At 37.8% G+C, this 24,297-nt stretch overlaps 1 protein-coding gene and 1 non-coding gene across 4 annotated transcripts in view; both read right to left on the bottom strand.

Moving 5' to 3' along the window:
- Positions 1-4,160: 4,160 nt before the first annotated feature.
- Klhl14 (kelch like family member 14) overlaps positions 4,161-24,297 on the bottom strand; it is a 111,693-nt gene continuing 91,556 nt past the window's right edge. For all 3 annotated transcript variants that reach the window (XM_004666759.2, XM_045135328.1, XM_045135327.1), the window contains exons 5-9: positions 21,690-21,768; positions 12,889-13,079; positions 12,651-12,809; positions 9,507-9,664; positions 4,161-6,331 (exon numbers count right to left, since the gene is read on the bottom strand). In XM_004666759.2, coding sequence (XP_004666816.1) covers positions 6,191-6,331; positions 9,507-9,664; positions 12,651-12,809; positions 12,889-13,079; positions 21,690-21,768 — 728 coding nt within the window. In that variant the 3' untranslated portion in view covers positions 4,161-6,190. The remainder of the gene's footprint in view (positions 6,332-9,506; positions 9,665-12,650; positions 12,810-12,888; positions 13,080-21,689; positions 21,769-24,297) is intronic.
- Positions 21,938-22,045, bottom strand: LOC123455184. The gene has a single exon (XR_006633737.1). It is a non-coding gene; the product is annotated as a U6 spliceosomal RNA (small nuclear RNA).

The following is a 24,297-nucleotide window of genomic DNA, read 5'->3' as shown; positions in this document are numbered from 1 at the left end:
CATGACCAGACCCCAAAAGATAAGAACTGTTTGGGGTCGTAGGCTAAAAGTAACTTCCCTCCATGTCCTTGCCCACAGTTTTGTAATTATATTAATGGCTATAAAAACACTACTTTTACTTAATACTTTCCACATGTTCTGTTGTGAGCTCATACACATATTCTGTGTCATCTTTAAGTGCAAGGAACCCTGAGTCTAGTAAGAGGGTAAAACATACAAATAAAATGGAATAGAGGAAGTCAAAGAGCCGTTGGGAGTTGGACAAAAAAAATATCCCCCTAAGTGTTGTGATCATGATGGTTTAATGAAGGCAGCAGATTTTGAACTGAACCTTGAAGGACAGGATTTTAATATAGTATTAAGCATGAAATGGCATCCTCTGTGGAGAAAACTCATAAGCAAAAGTAAAAAGATGGAGTAGCACAGCTGTATTCATGGAACAGCCAAGATTCCCCTTGTCCCATGAGATTAGTAGAGAACAAGGTGACTGAGAGTGAGGTTGAGACAGATTGTAAGATAATAGCTGAAAGTTGGGTTTAATCATTGCAATGATTTATTCATTTTATAAGTATAGCATGTTTTCATATACTTTATATCTGTTCCTTACAATAGTGATTTTAAAAATGATTATTACCCCACATCCACATAATAAAACTAAAATTTGGGGGAAAAAACACTTCAAGATCACAGGTTTGCTCTCTGCCCCTGTTATAACTTTCTGTCTAATCATCTACACCAACAATACAGCAATTAACATAATAGAGCACTGCTCACTTCTTCCTCCAGCATTATCCTATTTATATGTGGAAAAACAGCCTATAGGAAATTCCACATGATTACACGTTGACTCATTTATGACATTTCTTATAGCAGTTGAGTTTGATGGTTAGAGAATGGCTTTGGAATAAATTCTTGGTGAGGATCCTGGCTTTGTTCTCTCTTAGCTGTTTAACCTTACAACAATGTTTATAAGTGTCCTTACTATATAAGAAGGACCCTGACAGATACCACCACCTTGATATTATACTTCTCAGCCTCTCCAAAGCTCCAAGCCACTAGGTTATTTACTGCTCTCATTGTTGTGAAAAGATCCTCCCCACCAAAAAAAAAAAAAACAACTTGAAGAATGAAGGGTTTATTTTGACTTAACATGATGGGGAAGACTTAAGATGCAGGAATGTGAGGTGGCTAGTCACATTGTATTCTGAGCAAGGAAACAGAGTGAGAGAAAGACTGCTACTTTATCTCTTGTTTTTTTTTTTTTTTTTTTTTTAATCAGTCCAGGACCCCAGTCCATGGGATGGTACCACCCATATTCAGTGTGGGTCTTCTCTCCTTAGTTAAATCTCTCTGGAAATATTCTCACATATATACCACAAGTAGGTCTCCTAGGTGATACTAAACCTAGCGAAGTTGACAATGATGATGAGCCATCACAGCTAATTCTTTTCATCAAAAATTATCCAGTCCTACATACTGAACAGACTAACACAATCTCCATTAAGAAACCCACACCAATAATTTTCCTCTTTAGATCAGTACTCCACAGTTATGGATATATATGTGTATATCTATATATCTATATCTCTATATCTCTATCTATCTATCTATCTATCTATCTATCTATCTATCTATCTATCTATCATCTATCTATCTATCTATCTATCTATCTATCTATCTATCTATCTATCCATCCATCCATCCATCCATCCATCCATCCATCCATCCCCAGTCTATCAAAATATTTGTCAAGTTATATTAGTTGGTGTTGGTATGCTTTGCTAATCTTCTTACAGTTTGTGTATCCAACTTTAACTGTGGATGTCACAAACCTACTGTCATTGATATTATGAAACTATATTTCAAACTTCAATGTTTTAAATTATTTCTTCAGTTAGTGATTTATGATGTGATGCTATAGATATTTTAACTTTAGATTTTATTTGGAGAGAGAAAGAGAGAGAAAGTCAGGAAAAGAATTGGTGCACCAGGGCCTTGGCCACTGCAATAGAACTCCAGATGCTTGTACCATCCAATAGGTATGTGCAACCTTTTGCTTGCCTCACCTTTGTGCATCTGGTTTATGTGGGATTTGGAGAGTCAAGCATGGGTCCTTAGGCATTGCAGGCAAGCGTCTTAACTGCTAAGCCATCTCTCCACCCTATAGAATGTTTTAATTTATTTATTTGTTTGCAAGAATAGAGATAGATAGGTAGAGAGGAAAAGGAAGAGAGAGAGACTGAAAGAAAGAACACACTAATGCCTCTTGCCACTGAAAACAAACCCTACTTTGTGCATCTGGCTTTCCGTGGATACTGAGGAATTGGACACTGGGCCTGTACATTTTGCAGGCAAGTACCTTTAGCTACTGAGCCATCTTCCCAGTGCAAATGTGATGTTCTTTTATGTTGTTAGGCAGTAACTATAAGTCACAGCTCTCATTCAGTCACATGATTATCAGGATAGATAATTGCTCTTCAGTGGACTTCATGACTCAGTGAGGATGTTCAGTAGGTTCATGTACTTTTTTCAAATTATCAAATTACTACATTTATTCAGGAAAAAGGAAAAAAAAGTACAGAGAATTTCTGCCATGTGGAAGGGAGGAATAGGGCGCCCATGTGGGAGTAGGAAAAGGGGTAGGAGTCCTACTCCCATCTCAGATCAGCAGGGCTGAGATGAGGGGGCGCTTACCAGAACAGAGGCTTAGAAATTCAGGAGAGGTGCCAAGCCAAAACAGAGTGGTTAATGCACTTTTAAGTCATCATGTTTTCAATATACAATAGCTTTATCAAATGAGAAGCATCTATAGTTTGACTCAAAGAAGCAAGTTTAATCAGAAGTGTTGTAATTATAATGATGCCCTTTAGGATTTGGGCAACACATACTTGATGTTTGCCATGTTGATAATGATGACTTCTTGTTAAGTGGTGTAAGGGTCAACCAGGTGGGCAAATGTAAGTCTGGAAGAGTAGGAGAGAACAAATGCAAACACTAATTTTAAGCTGACAGACCTTAATTTGTTAAAATCCAGTCCCTAAACCTGTTCTCTCAGTTTTAGCTGGCTTTACAACCTACTCTTAGGAAGAATCTATTTCTTTTCCTCTCTCTCTCTCTCTCTCTCTCTCTCTCTCTCTCTCTCTCTCTATATATATATATATATATATATATATATACATACATACATACATACATACACACACACATATATATATGTATATGTATATGTATACATACACATATATATGTATATATATGTATACATATATATATGTATATGTATATGTATATGTATATGTATATGTATATGTATATGTATATGTATATGTATATGTATATGTATATGTATATGTATATGTATATGTATATGTATATGTATATATATACCAGCTGTGGACTTCAAATAGTGGTTCTTCCTTCTCTCTCATGATAACTGGGCCTGAGGAATCTGGAAGAAGCCTGGCTTGACTTCTTGGCTCAGAGATGCCAATGGAATCTGCCCTTGAGGGGAATATTGTTCTGATGTATTACAGTAGTATGAAGAGGAGAGCCAGTGGGAAAAAGGAACCCATTATTTTTGCTTTCCTGGAGTGGTAAAGAGGATCACCACTCCTGTGTAATTTAATGATCAGAGTCAAGTCTTCCTAAATTGCAAGCTTTAAATTACAGTCTCCTGACTTTAACCAGCTTTTTGCTTAGAGGGCTGCTCAATCATAGGTCTGGATTCCCCATCTCTCCCATTGCTCTGCATAACTTCTCTGCCAGATATTTTTAAGAGAATTAAATAATACTATGTATTTAAGTAAATGTGGAACTCACTTATTCTCTGGGAAGTATGAAAGTGTTTTTCAATACATATTACATGGTTACTATAGAGCTTATAATAAGGTCTATAAATATTTAGGTTTTAGGTCATGGGTACATTATAGTGTTTTGTAATAGAAAAATCAGATTCAACTGGTGACTTTCAACTTACATTTTCTAGAAGCATTTCATAATTTTTAGCATTGTCTATATTGTATATATTTACATATTGTGAAGTGAAATAAACTTGTAAAGCATATCTATAAATAAAAATATTTAGTTGTTTACATATTATAAACCTTCAAACAATTTAATAATTTATGCATATACTTTATAAATAGGTATATGAGAGACAGTTGAATTAGTACATAAAGTTTTTATTTAAAGTTTTCCCCTTCCAAGCAAGCTTCATTTATATCCCAATACTGTACAAAATTTACATTCTGTGACGTTTTGTTCACTTTTCACTTTCTAGTAGTTTGTGTCTTTCTGAAATACAGAAAGCTTTAAGTATAGTTTTAATAAATGTTTTTATTTTGGTTAGAGATAAAAATAAAGTGAAGAACAAGTCTGAAGAAAGCATAAATCCTTGTATAAACTGTGACTTTTGGAAGAAATAGTGATGGCTGACAATAAAAGTTTCTAAAACAGATCTCATTCTTCTGATATCAGCTGGGATTTTCTCACACTCCAGTAACTTTTCTTTATTTTCATATATTCATTTACTTTTGTTTTTGAGGCACGCTCTCACTATTTGACCTAGAACTTACTCTGAGTCTAGGCTTCTCTGGGACTTATGGTGACTCTTATACTTCAGCCTCCCAAGTGCTGGGATTACAGACAAAGCCACCACACACCTGGATTTTATTGTCTTTGCTTTCACTCTAGTCCCAGCTAACCTGGAAATCATTCTGTAGTCATGTGTTTTTAAGGAAAAGGAAATGAAAGGTGATTGCACTGGATAGATATGTTCATATGTCTATATTTTTACAATGGATCCTTTGGATCTGAACATACAAATAAATACAAAAACAATGAAGATTGCACTTTGCTGTAGAAATGGCACTGGATTCCTGGATGTTCATCTGTCCTCACTTGCTCCACAGTGAAAGTATATCACCATTTCTCCTGTGTCTTTCCCCAGGTGGTCTTTTCAATGTTACATTTATAGAAGGATTCAACATCTCTGGGTGATTAAATAATATTTAGGCTTTTGTATACTCCTAACAGTTGCTGGTCAAGATCAGAGGAGCTTGCAATACAGATTTAACTTCTTGTCAGCTTTGTTTTACTGATTGGCCACAATGAGACTATATCATGCTCTCTTGACATTTTCATGCTCCTAAAGACAAGCAGTAATTGTCCACTTAACCAATTCAGGCATCTCTGGTGATAACAAAGGGAATGTGTGAGCAGGGAGATAATGAGAATAAATGGAGTGTGAGAGTCAAGTGACAGTGAGGAAGAGCAGAAGGAGGTTGTCATGTGTTATAGCTTTGTAAGTGTTTGGTGCTGCTTTAAGAATGGAAAGACAACTGGGATTGTACTTAAGACAAAAAAAATTCAGCCCTGAATCCTTGAAAATATTTTTCAGTTTTCATTATGGATGAAGTTTTGGACAGAAGTGTGATCCGATAGAATTTCTGAAATATTCTATTACAGAAGTTTGTCAGTTCTTTTTTGTAGCAAATACTATATATGTTCACTATTCAAAATGCTGCAAAAACTGAGAAAGCATAAACTTTCATGACCTGAATAATGACACAATATACTTTGTTTTAACTTTCAAGTGGAATTGAGGACACAGAATTTGGAAGTCTGGCTAGCCTAGAATTCATAGGGCAGAAAGCCAAGAACTCAACATGACCTGATCCATGTGGAATAAAATTGTACATAAACAAAAGTGTCCCACTTTAGTCCTTTGATTTTCAATAGCTGTGTTTCCCTATGGAGTCTGTAAAGTCACCAAAGGTTAGGAAAGCACAATAAAATGACAATTTCTAGAATGCACTGTATTTTGGTGGGTCAAATTTGAATCATTCATATATACATATCCCCCAAACTTCAACGTTGATCACATGCAGTTAGAATACAATGTACAATCTTGGTCTTAGGTCACTGGGGCCAGTCTTCTGGAGCTTATCTTTCTCCTTTTGAAAGGTGAGATCCATGTGAGGAATTTTTGTATAGCTGTAACAAGTGCGAATACATCTGAAATGGAAGAGTCTGTCACCAAAGGAAGTTGGGTGTGATCTGAGTTATAGACAACACTATCCACCCAATAACAGGTCTCTTTCTTTTGTAGTTACTTGTAAGTCATCAGAAATCAAAGATGTCACCTGTCAGTACTTCATAGGATATGGCACTGTTCCAGAGCTTCCTGCTGCTATTTGTTGTAGGGTACACAGGCAGGCAGGATTACTGTTGCACAGGCTGGTCCTGCCAGGGGTTCAGCCACATCTCCCTCAAGTTCTGTCCAGGTTCCTTTTTCTGGACAGTAGCATATTGTAGATGACTTGTAGGCCCCCTAGAATGGCAGAGCGGAGAAAAATACGAGGAAGATTTTGAGAGAAGTGCAAAGGCCATGCTACTCATCACATTAACTTGGAATGAAAATATCCCTTCTCTCATTAAACTATTTATAAATGAGGGGCTGAGGAGATGGCACAGAAGATGAAGTGCTTGTTACACAAATGTGAGGGCTACAAGGGATCCCCAGCACCCATGTAAATGTCTGGTGTAACCTCAGCTATGAGGAGGTTAGGAACAGGGAATCCCTGTGTCAAGCTGGCTAGTTAGGGTGAATTGGAGAGTTTGGGTTTCATGTGAGACACGTGCCTTAGTAAATAAAGTGGAGAGTGATTGAGGGAGACACTCAATGTCAGCCTCTGACTTCCACATACATATAAACAAGAATACACATGCATGCACAGTGCACACAAACACATGCAATAAACAAACAAATAAAAATTCCAAATGAAAGCAGACTTTAAAGTGTTCTATTATAAGAGAAAATTTTAAATGGACAGTATAAAATCTTGTTTCTCCTTTTTTATGACTAGTAATAAAAATCAAATACTTAGAACATTTTTGATGCTTAACAAACCCTTTGAAATAATTGGCTTAAGAGAAGTTATTACATATGAAGAAAAAAGAAATCCCCATTCATATTCAAATAGCTGCAGTAAAACTGTATGTTATAGTGCTGCAACACTTCATTTTTTTTTTAACTGAGGAGAATCTAAGTCAGGATAGCAAACCAGTTTAAGGTAGCCTGAAAACTACTATACACTATTTATTGATAAGAGGCCACACAAGAAATACAATGCATTTAATTTTGCTCCCTTTGTCAACTTTAGAGGTTAGTGCTTGAGTGAAAACTTCTTCCCAGACCAACTCAGTTTTGGCTTTATTGTAGGAAAAAACAAACACTCCAGCCAAATCAGTGATAACTTTCTGAAAGTGATTTTTTGTCATCTGCTTGCAAACATATGCACTTATTGTTTTGCATGGATATGAATTTGGTGATATGAGTATATGTATGCACGTGTGTGTGTGTGTGTGTGTGTGTGTGTGTGTGTAGGTTCATACATGTATGGGAGCCAGACAGAGGTAGATGTTGGGTGTCTTATTCAATGGTTCTCCAACTTATTCTTTGAGATAGAGTCTCTTGCTGAACCAAGAAGCACCAATTCAGGTAGACCAGCTAGCCAATGAGTTCCAGGGATGCTCCGATCCCCATAAACCCAGTGCTGGGATTATAGGTAGAGTTCACAGTGTTAGACATTTTACATGGATTATGAGCATCCAAACTCAGGGACTCATGCTTGCATGGCAAGCATATTATCCACTGAGCCATCTCCCAACCTCTGCAAACACATATATTTTTGGCAACTACCAGTTTGACAGAGAAAATACTAACATGTATGGTCTTATTACATATGTCAATTTGTATCTGGCTACAAATTGCTAACTTTTTTTCTTGATGTTGTTGTTGTTTTGGTTTTCTAAGGTAGGGTCTTGCTCTAGCCCAGACTGACCTGGAATTCACTATGATGTCTTAGGGTGACCTCAAAGTCACAGTGATCCTCCTACCTTTGCCTCCAAAGTGCTGGGATTAAAGGCATGGGTCACCACGCTGGGCTAAATTTATAGCTTTTTAAACTCCCCAAAACTTTATATTATAATAAATATAATATAATATAATCTCTCTCTCTCTCTCATCTTCAGCCTGTGGGAAATAAGTAGTTGAAGACTACTTTAAATGTTAGCATAAGGAAGTCATCACCCAACCCTACAATGCATGGTGTTTCATATGACAAGTAACTCAATTTTCAGCAAGTCAGTGTCAAAGAACAAAAAGTAGGGCACAGGCAATGTTTTAGATCACAAGATATCTATGGGACATAATAACCAAGTTTGAGCCAGGCCTATTGGGTCCTGATTTGACCATATATCTGTTATTTAAGTTAATAGGGAAAATTTGAATGTTATTATTTTTACTTTTATTGAGTGTGATAATGATAGCACAGTTGCATAAGTGAGTGATTTTAGTATGTGTGTATAGTGTGCATGTATGTAATGTATACACATAAGTGTGTGCAGATGCACATGCCCTATGTGAATGTGCATGCAGAGACCAGAGGAGAATGTAGGGTCTCCTTTTCTATCACTCATCCATGATATTTCTTTGAGATGGAGGCGCTCACAGAATCTGGAGTTGTCATTTGTTTAAAGAATATTCTATTAATTTATTCATTTGAGAGAGAGAAGAGAGAGAGAAAGAGAATGGGCACACTAGAGCCTCCAGCCACTGCAAACCAACTCCAGACACATGTGCCACCTTATGCATCTGGCTTACATAGGTACAGGGGAAATGAACCTGGGTCCTTTGGCTTTGTAGGCAAGTTCTTAACTGCAAAGCCATCTATCTCTCTGGCCCCTCACTCTTTGGTCAGATTGGCAGACCAGTGAGCCCTAACAATTCTCCTGTCCCTGCCTCCCTCAAGATTTGGGATACTCATGTGTGTGGCTATACTCAGCTTTTTATATGGATGCTGGAGTTTGAATTTGGTTCCTTATGCTTGGCTGACAAGTACTTTTACTTGCTGAGCCATCTACCCAGCCCCCTTTCTTTTAAAATACTAAAGCATTTAGGGTAAAATTATAGGATATCTGGAGTTTGCTTCAAATTTCTTCAGCCAAGCTTTTAAAAAGAGGGAATTTATGAAGTAAGTAAGCAAGCAAGCAAAATACTTTGGGTGGTATGGTTAAGGAAGGCTCACTGTCAACTTACATTTTGTTTATGTTTGGAAAATTTCATGATAGTCAGAGAAAACATGAAAATTCATGGATACTAAAGAATCAATTTCCATTTTTCACATTTTAGTGTCAGAAACTTTTCAGACATTCCTATTCATTTTCAGAAGAATATTTGAAAAGTCATTTCAGCTTGGCTTTTAGTTGGAAAACGACAAACACATGGGCAAGGAGAGAGCCATTGACATAACACCTGCCGTGATACAACTTTCCAGAGTAAGCCAGTGACATAGCATATCACTAATTCTGTTTTACAATGCACACTAACTTACTGTCTGCACATGTGATAGTCTTCAAAAGTACACATGTGAAATGGTAATGCATCTTAAGGAAAAGAGAAAAATTGAATGCAAACATAAGGCTGAGAAAATGTGGACACATACCATACTCCAACTGTAGCCACCCACAAGATAAATGCTGTCATCAAGCACCGCACAGCCAGGACCACTTCGACCCTCCAGTATGGGAGTTTGAAGAATATTCCACTGGTCGCCTTTTGGGTCATAGCATTCCACGAGCATTACATCCAGGTGGGAGAAACCTAAGTGACATAGCAAAATGCAGCCACAAAGAAATAAACACTCAGTCTCCCCATTTAAGGATATGGCTTCTTAAAAAAAAAGGACTTGTCCCAATATGTAAACAATTATGTCTTTGACAAGACAAATATAAATTTACTGGTGAAATTGGGATCTATGTCATACAGTTCTTTAAAAAAAAAAAAGTGGGCTGGAGAGATGGCTTAGCGGTTAAGCTCTTGCCTGTGAAGCCTAAGGACCCCGGTTCGAGGCTCGGTTCCCCAGGTCCCACGTTAGCCAGATGCACAAGGGGGCGCACGCGTCTGGAGTTCGTTTGCAGAGGCTGGAAGCCCTGGCGCGCCCATTCTCTCTCTCTCCCTCTATCTGTCTTTCTCTCTGTGTCTGTCTCTCTCAAATAAATAAATAATTAAAAAAAAAAAGTAAACAAGCTATGAGTGTTTCAGATTAAGCCAAAGCTTGATTATATGAGGGATGGATCTTATCTAAATGGTTTATCAAAATCCTACTTTCAAAAGTTTAAGATAACAATAATTAAAGCAAGTAGTTTTTAAAAATATTTTGTTTATTTAATTATCTGAGAGAGAGAATGGGCACACCAGGGCCTCCAGCCACTGCAAATGAACTCCAGATGCATGTGACACTTTGTGCCTCTGGCTTATGTGGGAACTGGGGAATCAAGCCTGGGTCCTTTGGCTCCACAGGCAAGCACTTTAACTGCTAAGCCACCTCTCTAGCCCCTAATGGAAGTAGTTTATAGGTATTTATAATATGCTACTTGTAAATGTTAGATTTGAGCATAAATAAGTAAGTTTCAGAAAGCAAATTTTACACACTAAACAGCATTGCTTTCTCTCTCTCTCTCACTCTCTCATTTCGTTTTTTCTAGGTAGGGTATCACTGTAGCCCATGCTGACTGGAATTCACTATGTAATCTCATACTGGCCTGGAACTCGCATTGATCCTCCTATTTCTTTCTTTCTGAGTGCTGAGATTAAAGGTGTGAGTAGGCTGAAGAGATGGCCTAGCAGTTAAGCGCTTGCCTGTGAAGCCTAAGGACCCTGGTTCAAGGCTCGATTCCCCAGGACCCACATTAGCCAGATGCACAGGGGGCGCACACATCTGGAGTTCGTTTGCAGTGGCTGGAAGCCCTGGCATGCCCATTCTCTCTCTCTCTCTCTGCCTCTTTCTCTGTCTGTCCCTCTCAAATAAACAAATAAAAATGAACAACAACAAAAAAATTTTAAAAAGGTGTGAGCACTCACACACAGCCTTTTTTTAAAATTAATACATATGGGATTTTTTTCATTCTTTCTTTGTTTCTTCTTTCTATCCCTCCCTCCCTCCCTCCCTCCCTCCCTCCCTCCCTCCCTCCCTCCCTCCCTCCCTCCTTCCTTCCTTCCTTCCTTCCTTCCTTCCTTCCTTCCTTCCTGTCTTTCTCTTCCTCTCACCCACTTCCCCTCTCTTCCATATTTACTTCCTTCTTTTTTGACATAGATCTTTCTATATAGTACAGGCTGGTCCTCAAACTCATCACCTTTCTATCTCAGCCTCTCAATGCTGGAGGGATGGTTTAGTGGTTAAGGCACTAGCCTGCAAAACTAAAGGACCCAAGTTTGATTCTCTAGGACCCACATAAACCAGATGTACCATGTGGTGCATGCTCCTGAAGTTCCTTTGCAGTGGCTGAAGGCCCTGGTATGCCCATTCTCTCTCTCTCCCTCTCTCTGTACTGTCTCAAATATAAATACAAATAATAAAATAATAGAATAAAATATTTAAAAATACACCTATGTAATTTTTATTATGTTTATGGGTAAATCTACTTTAAAAAAAAGATAGCAGTTTTGGACATCTAACCCATTCTTAAGATGCATGTATTATGGTAAAATAAATATGCAGGGCTGGAGAGATGTCTTAGTGGTTAAGCACTTGTCTGTGAAGCCTAAGGACCCCAGTTTGAGGCTCGATTCCCCAGGACCCATGTTAGGCAGATGCACAAGGAGGCACATGCGTCTGGAGTTTGTTTGCAGTGGCTGGAAGCCCTGGAACGCCAATTCTCTCTCTCTCTCTCCCTCTTTCTCTGTCTGTCACTCTCAAATAAATAAATAAACAAAAAATAAAAAAAAATATGCAGATCTGCCTTGTCTTAAGATAGGCAGCCTATTTCTCATCTAATTCAGCTTCAAGAATCATGAAACTCCATAGTGGGAGGGGATTTTAGTGTTCAATGCCAGTTTTTTCACTTACCAGATAAAGAAACTGAGACACAAAGTAGGTGAGGAAAATTTCAATATCACAGATCTCTGTGTTTTCCCATCAAAATCAGCATCACACACACACACACACACACACACACACACACACACACACACAGTAAACATGCACAGAAATTATAAAAAGTCACAGCTGTATACATATCTGGTGGCAGAAAAGAGCCAAAATATGGTTTTAAAAACACTACTCCTTAAAAAAAATTTTTTTTTAGAGAGAGCGAAAGACACCAGTTCAATTTAAGAATCATAGATCACTTGATATATAATACTTAAAAGAAATAATTCCAAATTTGACACAATTTTTTTTCTTTAAGAAAAATTCATGTAAGAGCTTTGTGATGCTATCACTGCAGCTCTTTATGATAACTGTGAAAAACAATTTTCTGGGGAGAAATTCATTATAGAAATTTTGGTGATAAGCAGTAATTTATTTCACTGGCTTAACTGTTATGACAAATTATGCTATTCAGTTATTACTGCTCTTGTTTTTTATTTTCTATAGACATCATTATTCATTTCTTTAATGTGTACAGTAACTTAAAAATAATCCTATCTGCAGAAAAGGCAAAGTGAATGCTTGCTTAAGGACACTGCTTAGGCACCGTGGATTTTCTTTGATGATGTCTTTACATGGACAACTATGATTATCTAATGAGAATGCCTTTAGCAAGACACAAATAATGTAAATGTGATTTGATTTTTTTTTTGAAAAGACCTTTCAGATGATTTCCTCCAATTGTATACAAGCGGTCATTCATTACAGCCAAAGTGTGGATGGCACGTTTTGTGTTCATATCTTGTTTTCGAGCCCAAACATCCATTATGGGGTCATAGCAGTATAACCACGGGACATACTCTCCATTGTGCACACCCCCTGCGAATGAAACATACACATCAAGTCAAGCAAGGCCTGGGAACTGAACTTTATAAGAGAAAATCAAGGGATTACTTGCCTGAAATGTATATTTTCCCATTGTGCACTGCTCCGGCATGAGCTGCCAAAGGCTGAGGCAAGGAAGACACATAGCGCCACTCATTTGAATCCAGGTTGTAGCACTCCACACTAGACAAGTAGCCCGTTTCATTCCTTCCACCAATCACATATAAATGTTTGTCCAAGCGGCATGCATAGAAACTTGCCCTTCTACAATGAAAACAACCTTCAGTACACTGCAAATTAGCTGTGACATGTTACCTTTGAAACAGGGTAAGTCATATAAGAGGGGTACAACCTGTTTCATACAGGACTGCAAATCTATAAACAGTATGCATTAATCCAATCAGAGACATATACAGTAATCCTCTGCATTACACATTCTGGTTATTTTTTTTATGTTAAGGCATTAGAAATCCATCAATTCTTTGTTTCAGCTCTTTTCTTCTTACTTTTATACACTGCTAAAGTGCTCCTTATCGTTTGGGGTATTTGGTGCCTTGGAGGGATACCACAGCTCAGTAAGACAGAGAGGAGAATGAGGTAGCAATGTAACAATAATAAATTATCTTGACATTCACTTCTTCTTGGTCCTTTAAGGGTCATTGTTCCCAATTTAGAAGAGAACTACATCATCAAAATTTTTCTTCAATTATCTTTTTTCCCCTCTTTGTATTACTACAAACAGTATAACTATTGTGAACTTCATGTGATGTTCAAATTTTGCTTTTCTATACCAAATTACAGGAATTTTACGCAAGTAATTTTTCAGGTCAATTCTAATAAGGCTATAGGACATTTTAAATTCTATGCTCAAGAAAGGCTATTGGCAATATTTTCCTATTATACCACCAAATACAGAAAATGAAAAATATATTAAAAAGAATGAATACAATGACTGATTCTGAGGTAGGTCATGATTTAGGACCCGAATTTTGGATTTTAGTTGAAGAAATAGAAAGTGCCGGGCGTGGTGGCACACACCTTTAATCCCAGCACCAGGGAGGCAGAGGTACACGGATCACCATGAATTTGAGGCCAGCCTGAGACTACATGATGAATTCCAGGGCAGCCTGAGCTAGAGTGAGACTGTACCTCAAAAAACAAAAGCAAAACAAAACAATAACAAAAAAAGAAAGAAATAGAAAGGGATGGCACAAAAACTCTGCTAAAGGTATTATAGCCAAGACTTGTAACTAAGACTTAAAGGTAAGGAAGAATAAGGGTTCAAAGTGGTCTAAGAATATTTGGAGTTAGGATGACTAGGTTGAAACATTAAATCCCAGACATTTTGTTTTTCTCTTTGATCCTGTTGTGATAATATACTTTACAAGGATAACATGTAGTCAACTATTAAAAATATATAATTGCTGAATTCCAAGCCCTTGTGTGACATAATTTATGTTGGATGGATTAATGGGTTTAACAAAATTGATGCCAAGAGACTGGGTAATGTCAACTGCAATATGAAGAATGCTCAAAGTTTTTATCAGGTAAACCTACATTCGTTGGAGATTTTTCCAGGGGCACTTATGAGCAGCTAAAACCTCTGGGAATCAATACACAGCTTCTTGAACAAGCTGATGCCTTGAGTGAGATTCTTAGTGTGATTTACCAGGTGTGTGACTCACAGGCTGCCCAACTTCTCTGAGCCTCAAATTGCTCATGCGTAACACAGTACCTTCCTTAAAGGACATCTGTACACTCGTGCTTGTCATAATGTCCAGTATTTTGCTTATTCTTGGGAATTACCAAATCATCTTGACCCGAATAAAAAGTTTTTTTTTAATTGGCTATTCAAGATGTTTGCATGAGCACTTTTCCCAAAACAGAATGTTTCTCATATCCAAAATAATTGTGAGCAGAAATATTTTGGATTCTACGTATTTTTGTATATGAGACTATTTGGATTTCTTTGAGGTAAAGTCTCTCTCTAACCCATGCTGACATGGAACTTAATCTGTAGCCCCAGGCTGGCTTCAAACTCATGGCAATTCTCTTCCCTCAGCTATGGAAGAGAGCAGGTGATGTAGGGATTTATTTTTTTAAATAATACTTTAGTGTCTTGTGTTTAGCTGTGACTCTGCCACCTGAGGTCAAGGTGTCCTGTTGGCCAAGCTTTGGATTGCACATGGTCAGCTTGAGATACTTCATATTTGTTCAGATGATTGATTCCAATAGAAATGTGATATTGATTGCACATGGTGATGTGTTCAGCTGTTTTGATAGACATAGAATTGTTGTGATGACCATATCTGATAATTGTACACTGATATTTTGGCTACGTTTGTAATTTCTACGTTTTATTTATGTTTTAAAAAGCAATGTGTACTTTGAAAAACTTGGAAGAATGATGAGAAAAATGACAGTGGAAAAAAGTAGAGTGAGAAAAGTAGGAAGAAAAATAAAAATAAAATAAAGTAAGGGTTATAATAGAATTCTGATTTTGTAATAAAATGTTTTATAGATGTTCATAATTGCATTCATTTTTAGAGGAAGGTATTACATTGCTATTAATCATATAATTAAAAGACATTCCTGATTTAAAAAATGAGATTTCATGCCGGGTGTGGTGGTGCACACTTTTAATCCCAGCACTCGGGGAAGGCAGAGGTAGGAGGATCGCCATGAGTTTGAGGCCACCCTGAGACTACATAGTGAATTCCAGGTCAGCCTGAGCTAGAGTAAGATGCTACCTTGAAAAACAAACAACAACAACAACAACAACAAAAGATTTCCTGATAACAGGAAGCAACCTTCCTGAAGTGCATGTAGTGGGTCTACTGACTCTTGTCTAACCAGATTTCAAGTGTCCTCTTACTAGATATGAGATGTCAGCATTGTTTAACTATTTTTCCCTTCTCAGGTTAAAAAGTTTCACTGAACATAATGACAGGTCTCTAAAACCTGTCCTATGATGAGTCATTTCATAGTGCCAGTGGCACGGGGCTGGACAATATACTTCTATATGGTTCTGTGAGAGAAGTGGGGGTTTCTGATAGAAGAAATTTACTGATTTCACGAATGAGTCATCCTTTCCTAAGTGGACAGTAGATTGTAAGGTGGGATAGTGAGTTCTATGCAATACTGATTTAGAAGATGACAGTCATGACAAATACAGAATCTTTTGGCTTGAATTTATTTTTGTTTATTTTTTATTTTGGGGGGGCTTGGTTTTTTGAGGTAGGGTCTCACTCTAGCCTCTAGCCCAGGCTGACCAGGAATTCACTATGTAGTCTCAGGGTTGCCTTAGACTCATGGCGATCCACCTACCTCTGCCTCCCAAGTGCTGGGATTAAAGGCATGCAACACCACGCCTGGGTTTGGCTTGAGTTTAGAAAGACAACCTTTTGTAGTTTGACTCCTGTGTATCTAGTTTCAGTTTCTTTTCCTTATCAGGTTTCTTACTCACTGGGAATAAACCTGTCAGAAGGTGGCTTCCTTTTCAGACAATGTGTGCATATGTCCACATGTATTCCTGGCTTTATCCACACAGTGTCACTGTTAGGATCTAAATATGAAAAAGTCAGCAAGTTTCTTTTCCTGACTGAAAGTTCACTTTATATGTAGAAATCTCAATATAAATGTTTATGTCTTTCTTTTATTCCCTTTCATAGCCATACAGTTCCTGAAAGGTATTCCAGAAACCAAGAATTGGCAATGGTCTCTCAGCTACTGTGAATATCTGCTCCAGAATGAGATTTTTCAGACCATGCCCTTCTAGGAAACACTCTTTATCTTCCTCCTCATATGAAGAACATACTTGGTTTAGGACATTTTGTTTTCTTTAGAAAACTAAGGTCAAGATGATTAAAGATTCTCTAATGGAATCTCCAGTGTTTGTCATTCCAATTATTTCTTCATGCTTCCTCCCTTCCCTGTCCAGTCACACCAGAAGCAATATTCAGCAGTGTTTATGCAATGGTACAGCCATGGCTAAATTTCGCAAGTTCTGGTAAATAATCCACCACCTATGCTCATGCAAGTGACTTTAGTTAAACGCAGTGGGATTCACTCTCTTTCTTTCTCTCTCTCTCTAGCAAATAACTTCTAGAAATATGCCCAGCTTATCTGACAGATCTTTTCAAGTCCTTGCTAAACTTTAGCATGATTTTGCATATACGTATTTCTGTGTGTCTGTCTGTCATGGAAGTGAATTACTATAACCTTATCCTACTTTGAATTGTTGACCTCCATCATCAAATTAAAACAACAGATTTCTCAAACAGAATATTGTTTCCCATGGTTTCTACTGAAATTGTTAGAAGAAAAAAAGTTTGAATTCAGAAACATTTTTAACATTTAGTTTCTAGTTATTCACTTACTAGTAAAGCAAAGGGTTTGCTGTTACTATCCAAACAGATCTTTTCTCTTTTAGTTTAGATCAGGTAAGGGGTAAGAACTCAAAAAGGAAGATACTAACTACTAAATAGCTAAATATACAATGTCTACTTTACCTAAGACATGCAAGTTACCAAAGCATTTCTCTTGATCCAAGGTTTCAATTTTGCCCTCTCTTACTGAAAAATAAAATCTTAGATTTAAGATAAAAACAATTACAGCATAACATTTAAAATATATTTTTCACTTAATCATTTTCTAGTAAATTCATAGCTACTAGGCTAGAAGCCATGTGCCCATTTCCTAGCTCAACAGGAAGGATAGTCATCAGTTTTATTTTACCACTGGGAAGTGCCAATTAGGTATTATGTCCTAGGACTATGTTGCCAGCTTTGAAAGGGTGGGTTCCTCAAGAGATGACTTACAATGTTTCTATTATTCACAATCAGTTTGATAACTTCTCAGTGTAAGAACTCATCTATTTAGTAGCTATATAATGGAAATGGATAGGTGGGGGCTTCTGGGCTTATTTGTGATCTACATATTATAAAATTAACTCAAATGTTTAATAGAGCTCTCTGATCTGAGAAGTTTCTTATGTAGATTGTTTTTTTTTTTTTTTCTCCTGTGCTTAACCACCAATTAAATGCTGATGGTCATTGCTGTTTTGAATGGAAGTCCAGCAGTGGCACAAGGCACACTTCATTTGAAGTTATGAATTGCTGCCTGGGTCAACCAGCCTATAGGACAGATGGACCAGAAGATTGACAGGGTATTTGGGAGATCTGCCTTTTCTCACTCAGCTTGGTAAGGAGCTCTTTATTTGGTCTACCGAGTTGATTGCTCTAAATCTCAAAACAAAACAAAACAAAACAAAAAAACTTCCTTTTACTAGGGACCTGACATGATATACCATTATGACTCTGAAAGAAACGTTAAACAGTCCATCCTGTCAATGGTGGCTGTCGGCACCAACAGACCATGGCAGATCTTTCTATCAGGTCAATGAGCTGCTAAAAATTGTCTAAGTAGGACCCTGCCTTGGTAGGCTACCATGCCTCAAGGAAGTCATTATAGACCATCAAGTAAACAATGCACATTTTTAAAAAATTACTAATTCGGTTTTGCAGCAATACTTCCCACCCTTGGGGGCTCTATAGTGAGATAATTGACCATGATGTGAGATATACCTCCTAAGACTAAGGCATGCAGGTTAATTATCAGTGTGTAACCCCCAACAAAGGGGACCATAGTGATAAGAGAATGACATTTCAAACATGTGTTGATACTTATGTTGTAAATAAAACTTTTTGAATGGTTTTGGGTAACGGGCAAAGTGAAACATTATAATAACATCTACCAGGAACTTATCCCCAAAGAAAGAGTGTTTTGGAGAAAGACTTAGGGTGCTTTGTAGAAAGACAAAAGAGAGAGTCAGGGTATTCTAGAGAAAGAGAGACATCAGGAACCTTCTGGCTCCTAAAGTTTGTCAGCATATTAAGTGGCTTGGAAATATTTCTTAAGGTTCCCTTGCACAAGACACTCCTAAAGCTCTCATCCTTTCAATGTCCTGAAAGAGTTTTGTTTTTTAGTTTGTTGCTTTTGGGGGGTTATTTATTTATTTATTTATTTATATAGGGTCATACTTTACAGCCCACGATTACTCCATGGTAATGATCCTTTTGTCTCAGCCTTCTGAGTGCCAGGATTACAGAAAGTGTATGCTATAGCAGCCTGAGAGCTTCAATATATTATATGGGTTTGATACTGTATTTCTTTAGAACATAGATTCATACTGTCTTGCCATAGAAATGTATGTTTTTTCCATAAAAGATATATTCAGAAAATGTCTTTTAACATGGAATTTATTTTTATTTTTTGAGGTAGTGTTTCATTCTAGCCCAGGCTGACCTAGAATTCACTAGATAGTCTTAGGGTGGCCTCGAACTCACAGTGATCGTCGTACCTCTGCCTCCCAGGTGCTGGGGTTAAAGGCATGCACCACCATGCTTGGCTTAACTTGGGATTTTTGACTAACAACCTTATTTGATCTCAGTGAAATCTATTGGAATTTTAAGAGAGATGTGAGGTGCGATGGGCTGATTCCCTTGTCAGGTTCTGCATCCATCTGAAAAAGAGAAGCAGATTCTCCAATGGAGAGTGAAGTCAGCACTAGATAAATGGTATAACCATTATTATTTTAGAGAGAATTTAATAGGTGTAGGCCTCTTGTAGCCCAAGATTGGTGGGAGCTTGATATTGGTGAGCAAACTCATCATTTGGATGTGATTCTGACTTGTTTCCCAGTTCCAGCTATGGATTTTATTCCACTGAATGGATCTATTAGCTAATTCAAGAGCAGTCGGTTACCCACCATGGCTGTGTGCCACTATTGCACTTGTGTGAGCATCATGTTCGGTTTTTTGCTGCCGAATAGCTTAGACCATAACTTTCTTGGACAGATGGTGGCCATTTCCCTCCCCGCACCCTCCGCCCCTCTCCCTGTCACTCATGTAGCCCCTTCTGGCACTAGACAAGCTAACTGTCTGGGGACTGACTCTCTTCCGGATTCCAGCCAGGTCACTCCATGTTCAGTATCAACAGCATTAACCCTTGGTGGGTAATTAAGTGCTCTGACAGAAGTCTGTCTTCTTTTGGGAAACCTTGTAGGTCTCTCTGATCAACAGCTCATTGTGGACGTTAACTGCATCCTGTTACTGGGAGTTATAGGCCATCGCACCTCACCAGGGCTCCAGCTGCCACCATAGAGTAATTGGGGAAATGAGCAAGAGTGCTGCTTTCTTGGTGAGCCTGGTACCAGCACAAGGGAAGGAGATAGACACAAAGAACTCTCAACTCCTACCAAACTAGAGATCCAGAGACACATAGGCTCCCAAGACCTCATCACTGAAATAGACTTAAAACAAACCCAACGTGGCTCAGGGAAATTCGTGGAAGAGGGGGCGGAAAGATTGTTAGAGCCACACGTTGGGACATTATGCACAAAGACATGGCCTTTTCCCCATATCTGATGGCTAACCCACGAAGCACAACCCACAATCCCCAATGAGGAGAGTCCCTTTGGAGGGGGGAGGACAGAGAGGAGGCTAACAAAGGTACCAACATGTGCTGTTTACACACTGTACATAACTAATAAGGAAAAATAAATGAATAATTTAAAAAGGAAAAAAAGGAGAGAGATGTGAAAGGGAGGGGCTATGTATGAACCAGGATGAAACAAAGATGCTGGTAGATCTTCAGTATGCCAGCACAGAAAAGGAATAATCTATCTGTCACCATCTTTTTGAAGTATATGACCAAATTAAAAGACTCCATGCATATAAATTCTCATGTGTATATACAAGACATGAAGCCATGATCAAGTAACAACCAGGAGAAATCAAATATGTTAAACATATAGTCAGGCTGGAGAGATGGCTTAGTGGTTAAGTGCTTGCCTATGAAGCCTAAAGACCCTGGTTCAAGGCTCGGTTCCCCAGGTCCCACGTTAGCCAGATGCACAAGGGGGCGCATGCGTCTGGAGTTCGTTTGTAGTGGCTGGAGGCCCTGGCGCGCCCATTCTCTCTCTCCCTCTATCTGTCTTTCTCCCTATGTCTGTTGCTCTCAAATAAATAAATAAAAAATGAACAAAAAATATAAAAAAAAAAACAACATATAGTCACTATGTATTTTGGTAGCTAAAGACATATGACATATTCTGTGTATAAAAAATGGGATGGCAATTTTAAAGTACATATGCACTTTAAATCATATATATATATATATATATATATCATATATAATTAATATATATTTAAAGCATATATGTATAGATATATAGAGATAGAGAGTTTCATGTAGCTGAGACTAGCTCTGAACTCTTGATAATTTCCCTCCATCTTCCAAGTGTTGAGACTAAAGGCATATACCCCCATGTTCATCTAGATTTACCATTTTTTAAGCTAATAAATGACTTGTTCTTGAAGACATTTGCTGAGACAAATTTAAATGACCAGAGTGATTGAAATATTAAATTAAATAAACATTAAATATTTAAATGGCAAAATTTAATACTGAAAATTAAAATTCATATTAAATACTTTAATCTTTAAAGGAATTTCTACATGGAATGCATATCACTGTGAAGGTAGTACTTTATATTTTGATTTTAGGATTTAAGTATATTATTACTAAGAAGAGTTATATGTCCAGTAGAATTATACTCTGTGCAGAATGCCAATCCACATAGCCAAAGAAGACAAATCAAATGATTTCTTTTTCTTCCTTCATTAGGAGAAATACTTCACTTATTTTTCTCTGTTGAATTAAGAAGATGAGTAATGTAAACAGGGCAGGTCAAGTTTAGCATTTTGCCTTATGCGTCTTCCATGAACTCTGCTTAGCCTTCCTTATCATGGAAAGCTATGTAGCACCCGACTTCTGTTCCAAATGTTTCAGATTCAAGAAATAAAAACTTACCTTTCTTGCATGGGTGGAAGTTGAATCCAGCTATTAAATCTGGGGTCATACCGGCTGACAAAATTTGTACTATGTTTTCCTGTAAAAATATATTTGAGATACTTAACACTTAGATCCTGTTGTTGATTTGCACATTTTTTCAGTTTTTCAGATAAAGTATCTCTGTTGTCAAGTTTAATAGACAAAGATTAAAGTGACTCCCTTACACAGCAAGAAAGGGGAGATGTCGCAGGAATGGATATGCCTCCTCAAATGTAGTCCCTTGCTCTCTCTTTTCCTTTATTGTTTGTGCAGGGGCCATTGTAATCTTCTCTGTATCATTCCAATTTTAGTATATGTGCTGCCAAAGTGAGCATTCCTTTATTGTTTGTAGAATAAATTAAATTAAATCAACCATAGTAAAAGCAAGTATGTTTGATAAACTGCCTTATATAATATCTCTGGTTAATCTTTTGTTTTAAATTTCTTATATTTTTCTTAAAAATATTAAGGCATTTTTTAAAAGTATAATCCACAACAAAATTGAGAGGGAAATGAAAAATTTTCTCATGTACCTCTTCCCTACAAATGAGTAATTCCCTCAATATTAGAACCTATCCTTCACCAATCCAAGAACCATAGTTTGTTCATTTTTGCCTCCCATGGAAAAAATAGTAATCACTACAATCACTTTTATACTACATGTGTCATGTAAGCTCTATGTGTGCATTTGGGAAACACACAGTTGCTGTGATGTGTGCACAGTGCATTTGCTAAAATAGGAAGCAGGAGTACTCTGAGCTGCTTAACCAGCTTATCCCTTCTGTTGAGTTTATGCAGCACATTAGCCCTTCCAAGGTATTAAAATGAATCCTATTTTGCATACATATTGACATCAAAGCAAGGAATGGAAGTAAAAGAAAACATTATATATTCCGTGTTGCACTACAGATGGGAATCACCTCACCCTTGAAGTCTTCACTCTAAAATGCTGCCTTTGTTCTCACATGTAACTAAACGTTAGATAAGCCTACAAGACTTCCCCATAGAAGTAAACAGGTATGTGTTTGTGTGTGTGTGTGTGTGTGTGTGTGTGTGTGTGTGTGTGTACTCACCTCATCTCACCCGATTATTAATTGAACCAAAACATATTTAGCATCTAGTATGTGACTAGAGTGCCCTAGGCTCTGGTAATATACTGATATAAAAGAAAGACAAGGTCCCTGTGCTTGTAAATGAATAAGCCACACAAATGACATCCAGTAGAGATGAATGAAATAAGGAACAATCAGGGTTGGCATGATGGAGTAGAGGAGCTGGAGAGGCATAGCTGCTTGTTTGTTGTGAGTATGTATATGTATAGTTCTGCAGAATAAGCCTCACAGGCAGCATGTCAGTGGTGAGTTCAAAGCTAGCAAGAATACTTGGTCAATTGGACAATGCTGGAGTGACTGTCAAGGTCAAAACACAGTGTGCCTTGTGGACTGCTGTCAGAGTTTTGCATTTTGTTTTAAGAAACCATCAAAGGTCTTTGAGCAATGGTCTGATTTATCTATCTGGCTACTAGGTGAAGTCTGTAGAGGGGCTACTAGGGAAGCAGGGAAAAGTGGGAGGCTGTTGCAGTTAGGTTCACATTGTTGGCACAAAGCACCCAACCAAGATCAGCTTGGGGGAAAGGGGATCTATTTTGGCTTACAGACTAGAGAGGAAGCTCCATGATGGCAGGGGAAAATGATAGCATAAGCAGAGGGTAGACCTTCTTAGGTCCACTTTATGTTGGCCAGGGGGTGATGTCCACCCTCTGCTGATGCTATTGTTTTCCCCTGCCATCATGGAGCTTCCTCTTTAGTCTGTAAGCCAAAATAAATCACTTGATCAGGTGATTTATGCCAGCAACACGAATGTGACTGCAACAAATACCCATACGCCCACCTCCAGCAATATATTGCCTCCAGGAGTTAATTCCCAACTTTCCATCAGCTGGGAACCTAGCATTCAGAACACCAAAGTATATGGGAGCATCTGAATCAAACCACCACAGAGGCCAAGAGATGTCAAGAAAAGAGCTGATAGTTGGAATGGAGATAGAGACAGTGAGATATGGTTGAATTTGAAATCTTATGTAGGCTCAACAATATAGCAGTTCTTGAGGGCATGGACATTGATATGAGAGAGAGTGAGAGTGAGTCATTAAGAATAGCTGTCAGGTTTTTATTTTGAGTTGTTAGATGGAAGGTCAGACAATTTGCTGAGTTTAGGAAGATTAAGGAGGAATTGACTAGGGTACCAGGGAAAATGGCTACCAGCTCTATTTTGTATTCAACATAAAGAGACCTATAGGCTATCAAATGGAAGTACCTGGTTAGCTCATATCAGAATAAGCCAACAGGTCCAAATTTTGGAGTCATTATGGAGAGTTAAATATTTAAATGCACATGACTGGAAGAAATCATTTCAGGAGAGAAGATGGAATTGTAAGATAGTGGGTATTAAGAATAACCTCTTAAAGCCAGGTGTGGTGGCACACACCTTTAATCCCAGCACTCAGGAGGCAGAGGTAGTAGTATTGCCATGAGTAAGAGGCCACCTTGAGACTCCATAGTGAATTCCAGCTCAGCCTGGCCTAGAG

The sequence above is a fragment of the Jaculus jaculus genome, chromosome 15 (genome assembly GCF_020740685.1).
Source record: "Jaculus jaculus isolate mJacJac1 chromosome 15, mJacJac1.mat.Y.cur, whole genome shotgun sequence".
Taxonomy (NCBI): domain Eukaryota; kingdom Metazoa; phylum Chordata; class Mammalia; order Rodentia; family Dipodidae; genus Jaculus; species Jaculus jaculus.
This window is presented reverse-complemented; position numbering and strand designations above follow the sequence as displayed.